The sequence below is a fragment of the Leuciscus leuciscus genome, assembly GCF_965113295.1.
Source record: "Leuciscus leuciscus genome assembly, chromosome: 24".
Lineage (NCBI taxonomy): Eukaryota > Metazoa > Chordata > Actinopteri > Cypriniformes > Leuciscidae > Leuciscus > Leuciscus leuciscus.
The window spans coordinates 3806271-3829863 of NC_138723.1; the positions used below are offsets into that span (position 1 = coordinate 3806271).

General features: G+C 40.2%; 1 protein-coding gene across 2 annotated transcripts in view; it reads left to right on the forward strand.

The window, feature by feature from the left end:
• Window positions 1-23593, forward strand: part of slc12a2 (solute carrier family 12 member 2) — a 60730-nt gene that overhangs the window by 16465 nt on the left and 20672 nt on the right. The window contains exons 2-15 of one of the 2 annotated variants that reach the window (XM_082157329.1): window positions 7920-8039; window positions 9999-10074; window positions 10323-10418; window positions 14658-14797; window positions 14906-15016; window positions 15111-15219; window positions 15757-15881; window positions 15981-16065; window positions 16144-16313; window positions 17833-17940; window positions 18061-18184; window positions 18273-18374; window positions 21174-21329; window positions 21541-21640. In XM_082157329.1, coding sequence (XP_082013455.1) covers window positions 7920-8039; window positions 9999-10074; window positions 10323-10418; window positions 14658-14797; window positions 14906-15016; window positions 15111-15219; window positions 15757-15881; window positions 15981-16065; window positions 16144-16313; window positions 17833-17940; window positions 18061-18184; window positions 18273-18374; window positions 21174-21329; window positions 21541-21640 — 1622 coding nt within the window. Of the gene's footprint in view, window positions 1-7919; window positions 8069-9998; window positions 10075-10322; window positions 10419-14657; window positions 14798-14905; window positions 15017-15110; window positions 15220-15756; window positions 15882-15980; window positions 16066-16143; window positions 16314-17832; window positions 17941-18060; window positions 18185-18272; window positions 18375-21173; window positions 21330-21540; window positions 21641-23593 lie in introns of those variants that run through there. The other variant, XM_082157330.1, reaches the window with a different exon arrangement.

The following is a 23593-nucleotide window of genomic DNA, read 5'->3' on the forward strand; positions in this document are numbered from 1 at the left end:
AACGCAAAGTATTGAAAATAAAAAATAAAAGCTCTGTGAACACTTGCATATTTTGCAAGATTTGCATCAGGTAATCTAGAGATCTACACACACTTGCAGTCTTCACGCCTACTTGAACACTCGGGCCAAATACAGGAAATACGTCATGTAAGTAGACGAGTGGTCAAGACCGCAAGTGTTGGTAATAAGCTGCAATGCATGCTGGGAACTTGCACAATATTGTGCAATAAAATTCTGTTTGTTCAGATTGCTTAATTTATACAATTTGGACAACATTTGGACCAGTTTTGAATCCAAGTAAGGTCATCAAAACCACTTTTGTTAGAAACATGTTTAGTGTATCTTTAGTTCACACAAAATAATAAACTGACTCCTAATAAAAAATATTTTTTCAAGCTAGTTTTTTAAAAATCTTATCCTTTTTTTGCTAGATTATTGTATTCATAGTGCACTGTTGGACATTTTGCAACAAAACTTTTATGGCGTGGTATTTATACGTGTCAGTTTTATGACGCTACATATGCCGTATGTCAACTAAAGTTCAAAGTTCAGTTTTATTTGTTGAATGGATGGCTTTATTTGGAGTTTTCTATTTCCCCAGGTACCGTGCCGTTAGCTGGCGACATTAATGCATTAAGATCATGAAGATATTTCTTCTAGTGATATCATAAACGGTGGTTTCAGCCTTCAGTCGAGTGTGCTTTTCCAGTTTTCATGACATTTAGGCTTTGGTCTGGTTAATGGAAGACAAGGGACTTGCTTTGCCTCTTTCGGCGTCTGTGTTCATATTCTGGGATGTGGGGGAGTGGGGGGGAGGGGGGACGGGTCAATCTGACACCGCTTCAGACTGGGAGAACATCCACTAGATGAGCCTGGGTTCTCCCAAGGTGCTTTTCTCCATTCTGTCACTTATGGAGTTTGGGTTCTTGCCACTGTTGCCTTGGCTTTTGGCTCGCCTAGTTGGGGACATTAATATTCAACAATAATATTGATCTCCTGCATTGACACCATTATATGAGAACTGAACTGAGCTGGACGATGACATCACGGTTTTCTCCAGAGCGGCTATATATATATATATATATATAATATATATATATAATATATATAAATGAACTAAATTAAATAACTTTTTTACAACAGAAATGAACCATCACTGAACTTACTTAAGCTGGACTGTGATGCTATTTTCTTCTAGACACATACTTTGTTGCATTATTTTCCTGTTATCTGCTTAAATAAGGTGACTTGACTTGAATGGTTTTAGTGGGAAATTACTTCATTTTAATGGTTGAATCATTGTTACCCGTTCGGTGAGATTTCAGTAACTAAATAAAATGTCTGCAGAATTTTAATGATCATTCTTTAAGAATACTTGTTAAACTTAAAACATACCTGATTTGTATTTGAAATTAATTATATTAATAATATTTCAATATTTGAATTTTATACAGTAATGTCATGTCACACCGCACGACATATTTTGCCTGGAGCTGTGAGAAAAGCTTAATAAATTACATAATGAGAAAAAAAAAAATCTGCTAACCTCTAACAGTTTCAAAAACAACAGTATTTGAACTTTACAAATTCATACAATTCTCAAGCAGTTTTGAACTTTGTTTTAAAAAATGCTGTTTCCCCCTTATTTGTCATCTCCCCTAGTACTGTTATCGGCAGAAAGAGAGAGATCAGTCAGAATGTGGATGCGTGTCGTTCTCCTGCACGACTGTGTCTCTGCTGAATGTTGTTTTAGTGTTGTGCCGGTGTGCAGACGCCACAGCCACAGTGGAGCCGATACATAGTGATGTCAGCAAACTCACTGCGTCAACCAAACACACGAGCACTGTTTTGCTGGATGTGTTCACTGCTACATTTAGAGTGATGAGCACCTTTTAAATGTGGGGACTGATAGCCCAACGCCAGTCACACGCGCTACTACCTTGTGTCATTGACTCTGATAACCTTAGTAATATTCTGCTAAAGGCCATAAACACAAAAACCTGTTGAATCAGTGTTGTGTATTTTTGAGCACACGTCTCTTGGTAAACTGAGCTGACAGGAGAGCAGTTTTATTTTCTTGAGGCCTGTGTGTTCTCTCTGTGGAGCGTGACGAGTGTGTGTGTGTGTGAGAACAGCACCTGGAGGTGAGACACCCACACCTCAGACGTCATCTGGATTAACTTAACCATTCACTACGCTTTCTTCATAAAGGTTTCATTTAGATGTGGTTGACTCTCATTGAAAAGGTAATAATCAAATACAAAGTAATTTGGATTGAATGTTGTAACTAAACACAAGCATGTCCAAAATGACAAATTACCTAATGTTGATTTTCATGGAGTTATGCCATTGTTAAAGCAATGACTACATTGAGTAATTCAGGAAGTTTTCACTCAGGGTTTGAGTTTTGTTGTTTTTTTGTTGTTTTTTCTCTGTATGAATCAAGACAACCTTCCAGTCTCTCTAAGTGACTTAATCTGCAGTTCATCGACTGGCCACTAGAGACCGGCTCCAAAAGAGTCAATCCCATAAACCCCCATGTTAAAATGCCCAACTTTACTGCCGAAAAAACGTTCACAGTCTGGTGCAAAAAATGGCTTTGGTCTATATAGCTAATTTTGCCCTACATGACAACTCTGAGGGGTTTATTATTTTTATTTTTAAAATAATTCATCTGTTTAAATTATATTAAGCCTTAAAGTTGTGCATAATTAAGGGCGTGGCCACTTGAGTGACAGGTGGATTGCTGCTGATGTCACTACTAGCCGTTTGTCTGCTGTCTGTTAGCATCACGTCTCCTCAGCTAATCTTTTCATCATTTCTGGCTTTGGTAAGAGGAAGAATATCAGTCAAACAGATGTTAACATGACCATTTCCCAAATCCAGCGTTCTAGGAGACATGATCCCATGAAGCGTCTGTGTGTGACGTGTGGAGGTCTGTAGCGTCCACTACACACTGTTTGTGCTGTTCATGAGTCCTGTTTTATAGTCTGTATTGCAGGATTTAAGATGGCAAACAGTTGTAAAACGAGGCATAAGCTCGGCTGTAATCTCCTGATTTTCATTTCCTCCAGATTAGTTAGAGCTGCAATCGACAAATTACAGCTCATAAGATGTTTAAAGTTATTAGAAGACACGGAGGGCACAATGATGCTAAAATTACTCTATTTACCTTTTAAATTCATGTTCCTGGTCTTATTGTGAATGATTTGTCAGTTCATGCTATGTCAGACTTCGTAAATTACAACTTAGTTTTTTCGCCTGACTTTAAATCGGGCCCTATGACTTCAGCGATGCAGGAGAGGTGGACAATCACAGAATCCAGTCATAAAAACAGAATTTACTGTATAGCCACAAAAAGACCATTGAAGATCTTGCTTGTCTCTGGGTGAATGAATGGAGGAGACGCGTGGTTTCATTTCTCACACGCGCACGCACGCACGCACGCACGCACACACAAGCACTCTGCTGCCTCACTATATGAGGACATAAATGCATGAACTTCATCTCCAGAGCTTTTTAGACATAATTAATTAGACGTGTTTTTTGATTATTAAAATTTTATTAAATCACTAAAATGGAATCCTGAAGACTTGAAACGGAAAACACAGAATTTAGTAAAAATAAAATGGAATTTGAGGAAAAAAACAAAAAAAACATTTCACAGGGCCTTAAACATGTGTTTTTTTATTAAACTCTAAATAAATTGTTGTTAAATTAAGTTTCATGATTTCAATTAAGTAGACATGCTTTTTGATTACTAAAATTATTGTATTTAACCATTAAAATGGTGTCCAAAAAATTTAAATGGGAAAAAAAGAATTTGGGAAAAATTCAGCCGATTTCATAGGACCTTCATTAAACCCACTTATCTTATAATGTTACATTTATGCCATACTTTGTGTTTTTCATTGAATATCCTGACTCTCTGCACATTACCCACTTATTTCTAAATGACAATGATTCGGCTATATCTATTAAACATTATTAAATCAACTTAAAAAATAGACTGTAGCAATTACAATTTTGTCAGAACCTCTAGTGAATTATGTTATTGTAATTAGTTGTGTATTCAGAATTGGTGGAGAATCATGATCTCTATTTGATACAGAATCTTGCAGCTCTAGTATGAAAGATCGTTGAGTGGGACTTGTCTTGAAGGACAGGCCTGGTGTGTGTGTGTGTGTGTGTGTGTGTGTGTCTAGTCTTTCACGTGCCCCTCGCTGAGCCTCGCTGATTCATGAGGAGCTGTTGAAAAGCTCAAACAAAGCAGCGTGTTCATGGCCTGGCCATATCCCGTCTGAACCCCGTGCCGGTGCACTCCTGCTGACGGACGGGTCAGGTGACGCCCGCTGCCCGTCACATGACACACGTGCCACGGTGTATGATAGATGTGTGCGGCTTCATCAGGAAAAACAACATTTCAATATCAAAAGTGGAAAACATTACACACGCACTCGGTTTCGCTATCTTTGTGGGATATAATGATTTCTTTATACTGTATTTTCTATTTCCAAACCTGACCCCTAAACTACCCATCACACACAACTCTCTGCATCTTAAAAAAAAAAAAAAAACCGCTGGCTGGTCACCGCAATGTAGGTGATCTCAGGTTTCACTATCCTTGTGGGACGCACACGCACACACACAAAAGTCTTGCTCAGTGGGGTTTTCACACAATAGGTATTCAGTCAAATCCAGCTTTAAACGTAGGAGATGAATGCTTCTGCATGTTTGGACACTTCTGAGCTTCTCGCTGTCTGTCCGCTGTTTTATGTTCATCTTTTTGCCTTTATTGTAGTGTTTTGTCAGTTTTTACAGTTGATAGCTGTAGTAGCATGTGTAGTGCCTATTAACTTCTCTAACTTGGGATGATCAGTCCAGAGGAAGAGACTGGGAAGTGTTGGAGGAGATATGAGAGTTATACAACACATGCGAGTCCCATGGCCAGTGGTGATGATGCAGGGATATTTGACTGAGGACGGGACCGGACAACATTGAAACCTTATGAACTGGTGTACGGCTGCTTGTTTCACACGCTGAATGAAGCAGTTCTCAGGCGGTCTGTTGGTGTTATTAGTCCTCCAAAGCACAAACATTAGCGCAGACGTTTAGCCCTCGTCCAGCTCATCTGCCTTGTCGATATAAAGGTTGACCACTTTTCCTTCCTATGTTTATAACATTTGTTGTTCTGGAGAAGCCCGTTTAGATTCTGCTGTGAATCAGGTCACATTAGTTGCGGTCATTATTAGTTGTTGAATCGTGTTTGATTTGAATTTAACCACTAATCACAATGTGTGTATGTGTGGTAGCAAATAATTCCGGAGTGTTATTTGCCCCCCACCGTCGTTCAGTGTTCTTCATCGAGGGCTAGTGGTGATTTTCTGTGGACAGCACTGCCACAAACATTACATGTTCAATACAGTATGTCCTGAAGCCATCAGCTATCGATAATCACAACTCAATGTCACCCGTATGAATCCCGTCAACACTCACTCATTTGGTCAAGGTCAAGTAAGAGGACGACAGCTTCGCGTGCCCTTCCTGCGGGATGATATCCTGAAGATATGCGCTGGTGTGGAGTGAGGAGAGACTGAAGCCCACATCTGATCACCGCTCTTCATCGCTGAAGATATGAGAGATGGTGTGTGTGTGCGCGCTCGTCCTCCGGTTGCTCTCGTTGACCCTGATCCAGCAGAGGTCGATACGGCCCCCGGCTCCTGCGTTCGCATCGAACCGCTGTTGGCTTTTTCCACAGTCCGGACTCCAGCTTTATGTGTGCCGGGACAGGATGTTGTAAAGTTCCCACATTGTCATTGTAAAGTGTGTCCTCTGTGTGGATGTGCAGGGTCGTGTATGTCCCAGGAGCCTCTGCTTTCGTCACGCCATTGTTTCTGTGGAGGAGGGACTCTTCCGGTGTTTGACCTTTCACAAACATAACTCTGCTGTGAATGTGTGTGTTAGGGGTCGTATTCTTGAAGTCATGAGTATTTTTATGTTTGCAGTTCATTTTAACTTGCATTAGTGCAACTTAGTTAAATCTTCCTTCAGGCGACAGCATTATGAACCCCTTGTGACATGAAGAGAGCTTTTCTTGAAGAGAGAAGGGGTCCAGCCTCAATCAAACACTCCTGAACCAGATAATGAAGGTGTTCAGGGTTACCTGAGAACCTCCGGCAGGTGTTGGAGGCTGATGAGTCTGCAGGACGGGTTGGAGACCTCTGGGCGATGAGTGGGTGATAATTGGTCTTGGCATTAGTCTGCTGCCGGTAGAGACTCCTGCTAGAGGCTGAATTCATTCTTCCCTCAATAATTAAAAGAAAACGGCAACAGTTGTAGGTGGAGTAGTGCTCTTACAGTGAAAGTGAAAGAACAGTTAATGAACATTACAGTCCATGCTGTTTAGTATCGGTATTTGAGACTAGTGTGAAAGAATCACACACTGATCTGTGTAAAGTTATATATAATCTCTGAACTTTGTCAAGACCATGTAAACCCAGAGACTCCAGAAAGGGACGTGATGTACTTGAGCAAACTCGCACTGGGGCGGGTTCACCATTTTGGGGCCCCAGGCAAAGTCAGGCCCTCAGGCCCCCACACCCCAACATTACGTACAGTTTTACTCTGAATTGCACAACAGTGATATTGAATACAATTGAGACATTTCAAAAATATATATTTATTTTACTTTAAACTGCATAACAAAAATTGTCTACACTTTGGTACTAGCTCCCTTGAGCTTTAAGATATAAACCTTCTTGGTTTTGGATTCATCAAGATTATTTTGACCATTGTCTTCAACATTCACAATTACACCGAATGCATTTAGCTATGAGAAAATAAAACTCTTGGTTTTAGCTTGAACAATTGTCTTGTTATTGTGAAATGGGCGATCTGATATTCCTATTCTCAAACAGTGATTAGTGATAGTATCTAGTCTTTTAAACACTTTTATGATGATCATGTTAGATGATAACGGGTGATCATGAGAGTTTGCTCTTCAGCGCAGAGGATCAGAGTTGCCGGATTTACATCCACTTCTCCCGAAAGACATGAGAGTAAGTGGCTGGTGATCTGGGAGAAGAATACAAAGTAAAAGTAAACTATATAGTTATCTACACGATGTATTTCTGACGTGAATAAAACACAATGTCAAATTAGAACAGTTTTAATTGTCGCTTCCATAGACATCAGTATATTTATTTTACAAACTAAATATAATATAGGCCTACGTGTATTTAAATGAAACCTAAATTAAACGTTGTTGTTGTTGGAGAAAACCTGCACAGTTGTGATATGACAAGCACTAGCGTGTCTGTCTCACCAAAGCAACACGCCGATTCGGTTAGTGTTCGTTCACCGAAAGATGAATGCCATCATTTACTCAACCTCATGTCGTTCCAAACCCATATGAGTTTCGTGCATCTTCGGGAAACAGCTGTGGAGATTGCCTATTTCAATTAAATCTGGGAGATTTCTGTCCCTCCATTGAAACCGACGCTTCAAAACTCTCATTAAGAATCATGAATGGAGCAGTTTATATCTGCTCATCCTTTAAAGCAATCGTGTCTCTTCTTGGATTCATGTAGGCTTATTCACATATAAACAGTGATCAGGGAACAGTGTTTGCAGCTTTCTAAATTTGGTTACGGAAACAATGTTTATGTAATTGAGGTCATCAGCTGATTTAATAGCTTGGTCAGCGGGGGCCCTCAAACCTGCGGGGCCCGACGTGTGTGTGGTTAACAACGCTACTGCTCACACACTGACATTGTAGTAATAACCTTTAAATGAAATGAATAAATTGAAGTAATGTAGGTTGGAGGCTTTCGGTCTAGAGCAGATATCAGCATGTTATTCCATAGAAAGTCTTCACATCAGATGTATTAATGCCTGTGTGTGTGTGTGTGTGATCGCAGGAGCCGTTTGAGGATGGGTTTGCTAACGGTGAAGAGCTGACCCCTGCCGAGGAGGCCGCCGCTAAAGAGGCGTCCGAGTCCAAAGGGGTGGTGAAGTTCGGCTGGATCAAAGGAGTGCTGGTAAGATGACTATACCAGTCAGAAGTCAGGCGAGTTGATGATGTATGACACTTTGAATGAGAGGGTCGTTTGACTCGTGACTTGTGGCAGCAGTTTAAATCAAAGACAGGAATGTTGATGAGTGAGACTTTCCTGCTGTGGGTGATAATTGATCTTTTATGAGTCTGCTATATCTGCTGCCTGTAGAGACTCATATTAGAGGCTGAATGTTAAACTGTCATGCTGTTGTAATGTTTACTATGCTAATGCTCTCAACAAGCTGTGGCTTTGCTCAGGACAGATTATGACACAGGAGGGGGGGGGGGGATTTGAATCCAGAAAAAGCTTTAAGGTTCACAGATCTGCTCTGCTTCTTGTCTCTTGGTCAATATTTTGACAGGTCTTCCTCGTCCTTGAAGTTGTCCTCATTTTCACCTTCCCAGTCTTAACATTTGACACCAAACAGCTTCTCATAGTGTCGACAAGTGAAAATTCATTTTCATCCAAAGTGTCTTTCAAACCACGGCAGGAATTCATTCAGTGTTTGAAAGCGTTGTGTGTGTGTGTAGAGGACTGCTCCGGGTTCTCCCACGGCCTTTGCTGTGCGATGTCCGTTACCTCAGAAGAAAATCAACTCTTCCCTCAATTAAAAAAATAAATCAAAACAAAGCAAAAAAAATTGTATGTGGAGTAATGCTCTTACAGTGAAAGTGCAAGAACAGTAATGAACATTACAGTCCATGCTGTTTAGTATCGCTTAAACATTATTCACATGAGACTAGTGTGAAAGAATCACACACTGATCTGTGTAAAGTTATATATAATCTCTGAACTTTGCTGTGAAGACCATGTAAACCCAGAGACTCCAGAAAGAGACATGATGTACTTGGAGCAAACTCACACACTAGAATTACAGTAATAATCTTTAAATTGAATAAATTGAATGAAAGTAACATGTAACCAGAAGTTTATCCACCTAGAACAGTAGGCACGCCACTAAAAGATAGTTTAGATGCTTTACAGATCACATAAACCACTTAAACACGTCAAGTCACCTTTATTTCTATAGTGCTTTATACAATACAGACTGTTTCAAGCAGCTTTACAGAGATAACTGGAAAATAATGCATTTCAGTTGAAGTCAGTTCAGTGTTGATTCAGTTCTGGATCATCAATTATTAAATTAGTTATTAAATTAGTTAAAGCAAAAATGATGTCATCGTCCAGCTCAGTTCAGTTCTCACACAACAGCGTCAGATCAGTAATACGATATTAAAGGGTTAGTTCACCCAAAAATGAAAATTCTGTCAGTAATTACTCTCCCTCATGTTGTTCCAACCCCGTAAGACTTTCGTTCATCTTCGGAACACAAGTTAAGATATTTTTGATGAAATCTGAGAGCTGTCTCACTCCTTCATAGGCTGATAGGTAATCGAAATCTGCCGGCCCAGAAAAGTTAGTAAAGACATCGTTAAAATAGTCCAAGTGACTACAGTGGCTCAACCTTAAGTTTATCAAGCGACGAGAATACTTTTTGTGTGCAAAAATAACGACTTTATTCAACTATTATGTTCTTCCGTGTGGGCCTCTGAGTGAGTTCATGAGAGCAACACGACACATGCGGCAGAACTGAGAAGATGACCGAATTACTGACAAAATTTTCATTTTTGGGTGAATTAACCCTTTGAGGTTCCCCAACATAACATACCATCTCTATTCTGTTAAAGCCTCTGGAGGTCTGGGAAGGTTTATCTCTTCTGTTACTCTAACAGTGATAACTCTTCTCTGGTGTAATGGACATGCTGTCTATAAACTTTAGCCCACAGCTTTCCTTCAAACACGGATGGGTTCCTGTCCAGAGGTCAGAGGTCACTGGTCCCGCTGAATGCCACGGCCGGTCCGTGACCTGGTTTGAGAAACGGCTTTGGTCGTTGATGTTCTTGTCAGCATGAGTCTAAACTGCATCCTTCCTCTGTGCAGGTGCGCTGCATGTTAAACATATGGGGTGTGATGCTCTTCATTCGAATGACATGGATCGTGGGCCAGGCTGGAATTGGTAGGTTTGACTTTGGTCGGCCGTGTGAATTAGCACTTCAATTCACAAGCAAACTCTTGTTTTCCATCGAGCTGCAGTCATTTGTCATGCACATGCTGAATGTCGCTGTGAGGCGCTGTGAGTTGACCGGCACCGCACCGGAGAACACTTATGAAGCCGGGCGCACACGGCTCGTGTTTAGTGCTGTCTTTGAGGAGCCGTGAGTTGGCAGAGATGTTCACTGTCCTTTCACATTTTTATTTCCACAGCGTACTCCTGCATCATTGTTATAATGGCAACGGTTGTGACTACCATCACAGGCTGCTCGACGTCTGCCATCGCAACCAATGGCTTTGTACGAGGAGGTAATCTATAAAAGATGAATTGTGCATTGACACTGCATCAATGTAAATCACTGATAATAATTATCATCACACAGGGACCCTTTGAATGGTCTTTGTTTGGATAAAGTTATTCACCATGTGCAAAATGGTCTTTTTTTTTTTTGTGTGTGGTCATTTGGTGTCTGTATATATGATCAAATACACACTTCAAGCAGGAACACATCTAATCAATCATGACACAATGTGTATTTAATGCATATATTTCTGTAAACATCCAGTAAAGCTGCACGACTCTGGTTAAATCGAGAATCACAATCTCAAACAGAGATCACAATTGTCCCACGATTCTGAACATACAACTAAACAAAATAACATGTAACCGACTACAGGTTTACTAATCATTTACACACATTATGGAAATAGCATTGACATTAAGCTCATCTTCAGACAGATGAGTCCTCTTTGCACTCAACATAAATATAATGGAAAAGAGGAGACTTTCAGACTTTTGCAGTGTTTTGTTCTTTGGGGTCTGGAGTAGTATGTTCAATAAGAGATAGTTATGATTATAACAGGGTTGATTCATAACCTGTGTCTTTTTTTTCTCACAATTGCGAGTTTACATCTGACAATTCTGACTTTTTTTCCCAGAATTCTGACTTTATAACATGCAATTGGGAGATATAAAGTCAGATTGCCTTGATATATAGTCGCAATTGTGTGTCAAAAAGAATTGTGATGTATAAACTTGTAATTCTGAGGAAAAAAGCAGTTCTGAGGAAAGATGTCTCACAGTTCTGAGGAAAGATGTCAGAATTGTGAGATATAAACTCACAATTGCGAGAAATAAAGTCAGAATTGTGAGTGTATATCTTGCAATTATGACTTTATAACACTCAATTGCGACTTTATATCTCCCAATTATGACTTTATATCTCCAAATTCGGAGAAATAAAGTCAGAATTGCGAGATGTAAACTCGCAATTGTGAGATGAAAAAGTTGCAATTATCTTTTCAAATGTTTTATTCTGTGGTGGAAACAAGCCGGTGGACCTGCAGCAACCAGCTCAGTTTAGCTTGAGAGCAGCTTGACTATGGCGTGTCACACTGTACATTCCCAAACCATGGGTTAACATCCTTATTTGCATATTTGTGGTGTCAGTGTCACTGATTGGATGAATGTAGCACGCAAAACGTTTTCATAAAGGCTCTAGCATTGCTCCGGAGCAGGGTTTCATAACCCCAGGTAAAAGCGGTGCTAACCCCGCTTCTAAATTAGCTGTGTTTAGAAGGATGATAACCTGGGGTTAGTACAGTGAGAAAAACACTTTATATTGTCCCTGAAGTCTTCAGAATTTAGCTGGGGTTTTTTTTTTTGGCTTCGTAGTCTTTTTTTTAAACTCTGGCTAATTGTCTCTTATTTAATTATTTCCACTAAGGTGTGTTCTCTTCTGAGTGCATGAGTGTGATGACACTTCTAACCCCTCTGGCATTAAACTAACGAAAGCTGAAGGTACACGGCATTACGCTTCTAGTTCTCACAGCTTGTGGGGAAATTCAATAGTGTTTTGAGATCTCAGTGTTTTCTCTCAGGTGATTGAGCAGTTCACTGGCAGTCTGGAAGTCAGAAATGGATAGTTGACCCACTCTTTACTCTGACAGTGTGGAAGCGAAATCAATATTTTTCCATGAGCTCCTCAGGCATTAGTTATGAACCCAGTCATGAGAGGGTGTGTATTTGTAGGATTGGGTGTGTGTTTGTAGGATTGGGTTTGTTTGAGATGCTCATGGATATTTATCTGTCGCTGCCACTCTTTCCAGATAATTTACATTTTCCCACACTCGCAGGACATTATACTTGACGTACTTCCTTTTTCAGCATTGCATGCAGGTTTTTTAATAGTGTGTATAAATGTGCTAATGCTTCGTCACTGCGGTGAGTAGCCGTTAATCTGAGATTAGGCCTAATCGTCCCTGGTATTTCAGTAATTTATTACCCCCCCCCCCCCAATACACACACACACACACACTTTCATAAATAAGATTGATCTTAAATGCTCACTCGAGTCTGTGCCAATACTCAATCTGGGCACTTTTTTTTTTATATAGGGATGTGATTCTTGGGGTCATGATTAATTTAAAAATGTATTCTCAAGATTGAATAAAATTGTGTAGATTTTATTTGCTTTTCAAACTCGTTTTTGAATTTTAATTTATTGTCCCCGGCCCACCTTTTTATATATATCTCATGTTATTGTTATACTTCAATCAATTTATAATAATAAATCACATTTCCTACCTTTTTAATTTAAGATACTGGTATCACTAGTTTTTATTTGTTCTCATGGTACAGTTTTACCATGTCTGTTTATTGTATTGCGTTTTTAAGGGCCATGATTTGCTTATTCGTATGATATATGGCAACCCTTCACTGGAGCTTTAATGAAGAGAGGAAAGAGTTCAGAGAGTAGAAGGAGAACAGCAGTATGCAGTTCAGCAGTAACAGAATCTACCATTAGTGAAATTATGTAATAAGGTCGTTTAAATTGCACACATCTCATAACCGCATTATTATTTTACTCAAGCCCAGTGGAGACTGAGACGCTGCTCAGCCTTTTATATTCGCCTCTCAGTGCTTGAGCTCTTTTGCATCATTAAAATCTGTGATTATCAGCTGGTTCCGATCAGTGTCCGATCCTTTAGAATTATACATTATTTAAGGCTGTTTTCTATTCATTAAAATATTGATAGGAACTGCTGTTGTCAAGTAAGCTTCATTCAAATAGTGTGTCCCCCGTTGCAAGCCTGTGCGCTCTCTAAACTGTTCGGGTGCTGCACTGGTCTTTTTTTAAGAGATCAAAAGAAAAATCTTTAGACTTGATTTTAATATGGCAAGTTTTTTTAAGCATAGCTGAGAGTACTGCACTTGTTATTGGTAACCCAGTATGATCTTATCCACAGGGGTACGTGCTGAGCCCCTTCCTCTTCTCAGTATATACTACACACTGGGACTTCTCATTCAGGCACACAGTTTTCAACTAGTTTGTTGTGACTGATCTGATGGCACACAGACAGCAGGGAGAAAGCAATGCTTCATGTTTAATAATAAGCATAATAACCTGCTATAAAACCCCATGACAACAAAATAAATAAAATCTTAAAAGATAGAAGACAACACTTCTCTTGTCTGTAAAAGGGTGTGTGTCAAATCAAACTCTGCGGTATTTGATAAACATGGTTTTGTGTGGTGAATAAACTCACTGCAGAAAGAAGGAAAACCATCAAACTTGCTTGAGGTGAGCCACTGACTCGACTTGAATGAGGTGAGCCACTGACTCGACTTGAATGAGTTGAGCCACTGACTCGACTTGAATGAGTTGAGCCACTGACTCGACTTGAATGAGTTGAGCCACTGACTCGACTTGAATGAGTTGAGCCACTGACTCGACTTGAATGAGTTGAGCCACTGACTCGACTTGAATGAGTTGAGCCACTGACTCGACTTGAATGAGTTGAGCCACTGACTCGACTTGAATGAGTTGAGCCACTGACTCGACTTGAATGAGTTGAGCCACTGACTCGACTTGAATGAGTTGAGCCACTGACTCGACTTGAATGAGTTGAGCCACTGACTCGACTTGAATGAGGTGAGCCACTGACTCGACTTGAATGAGGTGAGCCACTGACTCGACTTGAATGAGGTGAGCCACTGACTCGACTTGAATGAGGTGAGCCACTGACTCGACTTGCTTGAGGTGAGCCACTGACTCGACTTGAATGAGTTGAGCCACTGACTCGACTTGAATGAGTTGAGCCACTGACTCGACTTGAATGAGGTGAGCCACTGACTCGACTTGAATGAGGTGAGCCACTGACTCGACTTGAATGAGTTGAGCCACTGACTCGACTTGAATGAGGTGAGCCACTGACTCGACTTGAATGAGGTGAGCCACTGACTCGACTTGAATGAGTTGAGCCACTGACTCGACTTGAATGAGTTGAGCCACTGACTCGACTTGAATGAGTTGAGCCACTGACTCGACTTGAATGAGGTGAGCCACTGACTCGACTTGAATGAGGTGAGCCACTGATAGGGTGATAGGGACGTGTGACCTGCTCCCTAACTCTGCTGTTCATGCATTCAAAGTGGTATGATTTTCACAATATTTTTAAAAGTCTCTTAACAATGCAAAGGGTGACAAATAAATCAACCTTGAATTGTCTTCTGAAAGTTGATCTGTTTTAATATGTGTTCTTCAGGTGGAGCGTATTACTTGATATCTCGAAGTCTGGGTCCAGAGTTTGGCGGCTCCATTGGTCTGATTTTTGCCTTTGCCAATGCTGTAGCCGTTGCCATGTACGTCGTTGGCTTTGCAGAAACTGTTGTTGAGCTGCTCATAGTAAGAGACAATTATATTCTCTCAGACAATGCTCATAATTTATTGCTTTAATATGAGTGTGTATAGAATGGTAGATAAAATAATCATAATATGTGTTTGTGTCTTTAGAGTTCTGGTGCGCTCATGTTCGATCCAATTAATGATGTGAGAATCATTGGAACCATTACGGTCATCCTGCTTCTCGGCATTTCAGTGGCTGGAATGGAGTGGGAGGCCAAGGCAGGACATTTATTGCGTATTCAGTTTTCTTTGAACATTAGCCAGTTTCTGACCTTTTGAATTCATGAGTTGTCAACATGATTTTGTTTCATAGGCTCAGATATTCCTCTTGGTCATTTTGATCACTGCCATTTTCAACTACTTTATTGGGTCCTTCATCCCTGTTGAGTCCAAGGAGAAATTTGGCTTCTTCGGCTATGATAGTAAGTGCGATGTTAAAATCATCTAGACTGGTGGTTCTCAACTGGTTTGTCGTGACTGATCTGATGGCACACAGACAGCAGGGAGAAAGCAATGCTTCATGTTTAATGATAACCTGCTATGAAACCTCATGACAGCTAAATAAATAAAATCTTAAAAGAGAGAAGACAATACTTCTCATGTCTGTAAAAGTGTGTGTTTCAAATCAAATTCTGCGGTATTTGATAAACATGGTTTTGTGTGGTGAATAAACTCACTGCAGAAAGAAAGAAAACCATCAAAATTCAAGAGACACAAACTATGACAAGCCTTCTGATAAATAAATGAATTACCACTTGAAGGCCACTTGATATCCAAATTAAAACTTTGGTCTTTAATGAAAACCATTTAAGAAACAGTTGTTCAAGATTCTTGTCACAGGCTACTGGTAATTGTTTTTAAAGGTTCTTTTATTTTTCATGTGGTGTTTTCTCTCTCTATTCATCATTCACCTTGTTTTTTATATAATGTAACTACATAATTATCCAACCTCTTTTTAGCTGGCATCTTTGCGGATAACTTTGGCCCAGACTTTCGAGGACAAACGTTTTTCTCAGTTTTTTCCATCTTCTTCCCGGCGGCCACGGGCATTTTGGCTGGTGCCAACATCTCAGGAGATCTAGCAGTGAGTGTTGCCATTCATTTCCTCACCACATGTTTATTGTTCCTCACATACACGGTTCGTCACTGCCAAGGATCTCTGTATATGTGTAATTTCTCTTAGGACCCTCAACTGGCCATCCCAAAAGGAACACTTTTAGCTATTCTCATAACGGGCCTCGTGTACATCGGTGTGGCCATTTCTGCAGGTAAACGCTGTTAGAATCGCATATCATATGAAGTAGTACTGGATGAGTTGTTTTCTGATTTGATTCATTTGTTGAAAGGTGCTTGCATCGTGAGGGATGCTACAGGTATTGAGAGTAACATTACTCTCAGTGGTGTTGTAAATTGCACTGACGCAGCCTGTAAGTTCGGCTATGACTTCAGTTCCTGCAGACAACTGGTTGAGGGAGGAAAGTCTCCCTGCAAGTTTGGCCTTCACCATGATTTTCAGGTACATCATCAACAGCAGACACTTTTTCTACATTATCACTCTGTTCCAAATCCTAGTGATTTCCCTGAGCAGCATGTTAAGGCTTCGTAGTTGTACTCCTGATGCAAAGACTCTTCCACATGCTAGACTTTGGCCAAGATTAGGTATCCGGCAATACACTTATGAAAGGAAGAGAACGCACCATGATTAGCTTTGAGTTTTGCGACATGCTTTACTTTATATTTGTGTGTGCCATGTATTTTTGTTTGTTAGAGTGTCATTATCTACATGCTAGGGGTGGGCGTTCTGACGAGTTTATATCGTGATCGATCTTGAAGATGTCCACGATCTACTTTTCAAGCGAATCATAGAGATCTTGATCTTTTGTCCTTGTAAAATCTGGACTTTTATTTTGACGGCTCTGCGAATGGCAGCGCCTGAGCACAGCGGTCACATTCTCCGTCTTCATTAGTTTACGGTCTCTGTTTAACAGTTTTGTCGAAATACGTTACTGGATAGAACTGTTAAAAACAAACAATGTAAACTGTATACGAAAGAGTATCATAGCGTTTGCTTTCATATTATTAGATAAAGGCAAACACTATTAATACTTTCTCATTTACGGTCAGCATTCAGCATATGCGCATTTATATCATTTAAACGAATCTTTCAATATCTAATAAACATTTAATTTCACAAACCTTGCGGGCTTAGTAGAATCCAGCTGTCAGATATTCTGAAGTCAATCAACGTGTTACTGTCAGATCAGCTTCACTGGAGACGCACGATCGACAAACTTTAAACCCTTGATTTCTAACTATGCTGCGCTATATTCAGTGGCCCACTGTCATATTCATGTCATTTTAACAGTGCTCTATGTAAAATTAGTGTTAGCTTGTCTTTTTTTGAAAAAATATGATTCCCAGCGCTTACAAATTGACCAGATTATGTAAGATTATGAGTGCCCTGTTGATTACAGTGTTTACTTCCTTTTTATTCATATTTTTTCCAAACCATTTCTTTATATAAAATACAGTAATATGATTACAGAATCAAGAAGTTACAATCTCAAGTAACTCAGTTTAATTTAGAGATGTATTTCTTTAATTCATTTATATAAGTTTTCGGCCAGTCTGCTCTTTTAAGATATCGGCGTTGGCCTTCAAAAACCAATATCGGTCGACCACTAGTTTAATGACTATTTTGACGACTAATTGTTTAATGCAAGACTGTGTTTTAAATTGTGGAAATAGATCCGTCCATAGGCTTGTTCCAATCTGGATATTCTCGATAGTAGCCTACATCTCAAAATTGGGAAGATTGCGATTCATATCGTGATTGTTTGTTATAAGATTGTGATATGAAATTTTGGGAAGACCGCCCACCCCTACTACATGCTAATGTCAAACTCTACTGGAAGCCCTTGTGGTTCATGTGTGAGCGCTCAGAATCACTTCCATTACAGTAAGGACGTAAACGCATTAAGCTTTGGAACAGAAAGACACTGAAAGGTTTGGTGACTGAATGTCTTGTGCTAAAGGTCATGAGTGTGGTGTCGGGCTTCAGTCCCCTCATCACAGCGGGGATCTTCTCTGCAACCCTCTCCTCCGCCCTGGCGTCTCTCGTCAGCGCCCCGAAAGTCTTCCAGGTGGGTGTCATCTCGAGTGAACAGTAGTGTAGTGTGTGTGGTTCCACTCCAGTGCCTGTGTGAGCTCAGAAATGTTGGAACTTGTCTTACTGGTTTGAGGGATTTTTCCATTTCCCTCAGGCTTTATGCAAAGACAATATCTATCCTGGAATCGGTGTTTTTGGGAAGGGCTACGGCAAGAACAACGAGCCCTTGCGAGGATATTTACTCACCTTTGGCATTGCCTTGGCCTTCATTCTCATTGGTAGGTGGAAATAAACTAATCACATTGTTTTATTCATCACAGATGAGGTCACCTCACTCTGGCATGCACTTGTTTTTCATTTCTCCAGCGGAGTTGAACGTCATCGCCCCCATCATTTCCAATTTCTTCCTGGCATCATATGCCCTCATCAACTTCTCTGTGTTTCACGCGTCACTGGCCAATTCCCCCGGTAAGACTTTCTTCTGCTTGTACGAGTTGTAAAACTGAACCGGTTGAGTTGTGATGAATTCATGCTGTAGACAAGCTGGGTCATGTCTCCACAGACACCAGAGTGCTCAAATATCATTAGTGTCAGTATGGCACATCTCAGCATTCATTCTCTGAAGTGTGAGGAATTTAGATTTTGAATGTTAGGTGCAGTTTTTTATTATTATTTTTTATTATCTGTCATTTTCCATGAATGGGTTAAAGAGGGGGACTTGAAACTGACAGTTGTGTTATTTCAATAAAGCGTCAGTGAAATGAGGTGCTTTAAGGCCCTGATCTATCACATAATCACCACAGACCAATGATAGTCCGAAGGGAAGCTTTCTGGTTTGGCAAGCTGTTCTGAACTCCTGAAACAAACTTTGTGTTGGCTTGATTTTGTGTAATATGATGTAACACCAGTTTGTTTTTGGATTTCGCTAGAAGTATATAACAGCCTTATTATTCAAATATGATGATGTTGATCCACCTCAGGAAGTCATTTTTTTCCATTTATATTAGCATATATTTGAAACTTACAAAATTATAGGGGCATGTGTAAACCTTGATTTATGTGATTATCATTACTTGCTAGCAATAAATATGTAATAACCGCATAAATGAAGTCCTAGGTAAAATGAGTTTAGCCTTAATTAGGAATAATGTGACCATATCCAAAAGATTAACAGTAATTGACAGTAATTCGCAGAAGGGTAGAGTGGTTGATCTGGATAAATGCAGTCACCAACACAATTTGTGTAGAAATGGAGAGAATGCAGTAGGGGTGTGACGAGACCCTTATCTCACGAGAACGAGACGAGATTTTTGCACAATATTCTATAGTCAATGACAATAGTCAATTCACAATCCTCAATGACAAAATTCATGACTGGAAAAATAGCCTTCAGGTGCATTTTGAAATGAAAAACTAATAATCTAGTAATGGATGTCATTTCAGTTCTACTTTATGATTATGAATTATCAAATGCATTGAAAGACAACAATATATAAGCACTGTAAAAGGTTTTGCCACAAACTCAACTGACTGGCTTTTCTCCTGTATGATTTAACATGAGTCTCTTCAGAGCTTACTGTACATTTATGAGCTTCCAGAACTTCTGATCGAGGCCGTGTGTGACCTCATAATTGAACTCTTTTCCACAAATAGAACATATTTATAAAACAGTATAAATAACTTAATTTTTTTTCTTAGTCTGATTATGGTTGCACTTGCACTTATTGTTTGCACTTAATAAAAGTACTCTCTCAGTATTCAAAGTGCAAACAGAGACCAGAGCTACAACTACACAGTCCAGAGATAGGACTGATACTGGGAGACAGGGTAATGTATGCAGCCTAATGTGCGCGCATCAGGGAGCTCGCGCTTTACTTTCACTTTCAGATTCGCGATTGCACATACTCTGAGTATCGGGAGCAGCGATGCTGAGCGCTCATTCTACAAGATCATCCGAATCATCCGCCATCACGCGATCACTGAACTGTGTCCTGCCGCACTGTGTGCGACTGCAACTCGTGCTGGATGAGCAGAGCAGACGTTTACAATAGTTTACAATGGTTTTTATTTCTATAAAAAAGCAACGCGGCAGTGGAGGCGGGACCGCGTGGGTACCGTAATGTAATGTGTGTGTGTGTAGCGGTGGCATATTCTATGCTAATTTCACCCTCACGCTTCGTCATGGATATATCGCGAGACAACTTTTCACTCGACGAGAAATCTCGTCGCATTTAAGTCTCGCGAGATCTCGTCACACCCCTAGAATGCAGTGATGTGGTCTTCCCATCATGCTACGAGGGCTTCTCACGGAGTTCACAAAACTTTGCAAAGTAACCGTTCCTATGTAAGGAGAGGTTTTTGTTGTACTACTCTACAGAGTGTGTTACTCAAACCTTTAATACTGAATGAAAATGAAAGTCTTTTCTTTTCTGAATGGCATCTTGTAATTGACTGTATTTCTTGTTTTTGAAGTTATAATTTTACACATTTCTTTATTGTTTGTGTAAAGAGGTTTGTTTTTCCCTCAATACCAAAGCTCTAGAAGACCAGCAGGTAGATATCTTCACTTCTGACACTCTATATAGTCTTGCATGAACATAACGGGTACGTGTAGATTTCCCACATGATATCTCACACTCACAGACACCATTTAAAACGCTTCTGTACCCTTTATGTCATGTAGTTTCTGTAGCATTACAAGGTAATCGTGACTCCACTAAATCCCATTACTCTAGTACATGTCCTGTGTTCAAGAACCCTGCCTAGCTGTGGTAACTGCTATGTATCCTAACTGATGCTAACTTCATTTAATCAATTCTGTTCTCATGCTTTTATAAAACTGTGACATTTCAACTGTATTGACTGTGACTGATTTGTGTTGTAAAGACTCTAGAACATTGAGAAGCTTTGACAGCGTTAACAAGCTCGTATGAAATCTTCTGCTTCTGGACGCTGTTCAGAGAGACGTCCCTACCCCACTTTCACTAGCAGCTCTCAGTTGTCCTGTCACACACACCCGTGTGCCATTGTTTGTGTCCCATACTGTTACGTAACTTGGCAGAATGGCACAGTTAGCACATTCGTACCACAAAGAACTATTGTTGGTTTTATCCCAACTATTCGTTCTGATATGTTGGCTCCAGTTGATGGTTGTAATAAGGGTATTTTAACCTTTTACCATGTTGCCAAATCCTAACCCATAGTACCTCAGGACCGCTGGGTTTTGACTGGAGATCTCTAAGTGTTTGTTCCATGTTTGTTTGGCAGGATGGAGGCCGAGCTTCAAGTACTACAACATGTGGGCGTCTCTTGCTGGGGCAATCCTATGTTGTGTCGTCATGTTTATCATCAACTGGTGGGCGGCCCTCTTGACCAACGTCATTGTCTTATCTCTCTACATCTACGTCAGCTACAAGAAACCAGGTGAACATGTGCACCAGTCATGTGTTCTTCAGCACAGACATTTCCTAACTAATGCCTCCATGGGTTGTAGTTCTAATGATGGCGTTCTGGTTTTGGGAATTTGGCTCTTTATGAAATTGTTGCGGTCTTGCATTTTCTGTAAAGCTACTTTGAAACGATGTGTATTGTGAAAAGCGCTATACAAATAAAAGTGGATTGAACTGAATTACAGATGTGAACTGGGGCTCGTCCACTCAAGCTCTGACCTATCATCAGGCCCTGACACACAGTTTACAGCTGTGCGGAGTAGCGGACCACATCAAAACCTACAGGTAATGGAGCGTGTGTGTGTGTTTCATGCTTGTTCTACCTGTAACTATTAATTGTAATTGTAAAAACTTTATTAATCACTTATTTCTATAGTGTTTCAGATTATTTTCCCCCTTTGGTTTAGTTTCTACTGAAGGCTTGTTCTGATGATCTTGACTCGTGTATGTGCTGGATCTATTCATTATCACACTGAATGTATTTGAGGCTGTTGGTGCTTTAAGGCTGGAATAAACTACATGACTTTTAAAATCTGCATCATGCACTAAACCAGTGCTTCTCAAACCTGTCCTGGGACTCCCGCCATCACACTTTTTTGGTGTCTCCCTCATCTAACACACCTGATTCAACTAACCAGCTCATCAGTAGTGATTGCAAGGCGAGGGCTGCGTCTGAAAGCTGATAAATGCTGCCTTCGGAGGACTCGTTCAATGTTGGCTTCACCTCCTCTCTTCTGAGATACCGTCATCTGATCGATTTTTGAAAAGCATAGATGTATCGTTCGCTGCAAAAGTTTCCTACAAAGTTATCGTCTGATAAGGCAGCGTTTGTGCACGAAGGTTCCTCACGAAACTGATTTCGGACAGACTTCTAGGCAGCGTAACGGTTTAAATATCTACAATAAAATGGAGCGAGCTTTGGTGAAAACTAAACGAATATTTAATTACTCGCTAGAAATGACATAAGTGGAAAACATTGGTCAAAAACGTACACTTACACCACAAATTGACAACCAACAGCAAAGTTCAGATGCCATCCTCCTTTTTCTTGCTCAACTGTCACAGAATGGAAAGCACAGGATTGTGGGATATCAAAGGCAGTGAAGGATACATCTATGCTGCGTTCACAAACTGACGCAGCCCTTGTATTGCAATCTCTACTAATGAGGCAACAAGTCGGATGCCTACGTTTTCGGACGCAGCCTCGAGTTGTGTGTGTTCAATGAGGAAGACATGCAACATGTGCAGAGGTGGGGGGGGTCACAGGACAGGTTTAAGAAGCACTGCACTAAACGACACACACCACCAGATCTTAGTATCATATGTTCCGAACACAACAAACTTGTGCTTAATTTCCTAGAGATGCATGATAAATGACAACAAGACAACAAAAATCATCAATCTGCAGACTGGCTTTGACTTTCAGCAACTAGTGTTGACTTTTCCAGACTGCAAACCGGGGCAAAAGTTGTGTAGTGTATTCCAGCTTTCAGATGCTTTATCCATGTGCTCAAGCTCTAGAGATGTTCAAGAAGACGTGGAGCATATCATCTGATTTAGTGTACTTTAGTATGTTTATTGTTACTACTTTGTAGTGATAATGATTACAAAGTTGACAAAAAAAAAAGAACTGTTTCTAGAACGGTTCCAAAGGACTTTTCCTGTGTACCACTTACAGTTCCATCCAGACGCCGGCCGTGACCCACCAAAGCCTTTTACACATCACTTAACTGGGCTGAATAATAGTTTGATAGTAAGTTTATAATTATGAGTTGATTTTAGTAATCACTCAGAGTTAAAGTCCCCCTGTAGTCAATAATTGTATCCCTTAAAACTAATCTTTGATCACCAAAATGACATGTAGGCGTTTTTTTCCTTGAAAAAAATTCTTCATGCCTTAAACTAGCTTGAATGTAACTCGACACCCTTGCCTCATTTAGTATACGCGGTTCTATGAATATGCAAATGAGCCCCGCCTCCACTCACTCACTCAGCTCAGAGATCCACTGGTTGACGATCACACGTTGATCTGATTGGTTACAAGGTAGTTTGTGACGTCGGAAACACCAGCGATTTCAAAGTGTGTTTTTGAGACTGTCTTTGGTTCACTGCAGTTTTAAGGAGGAAATACTCAGCAATGGTGTCGACTTATGAATTTACACATGGTTTGTCTTAAAGCGTATTAAAAACACCACATAGACATATAAACAACATTAAAAGCTGGATTTACACCACAGG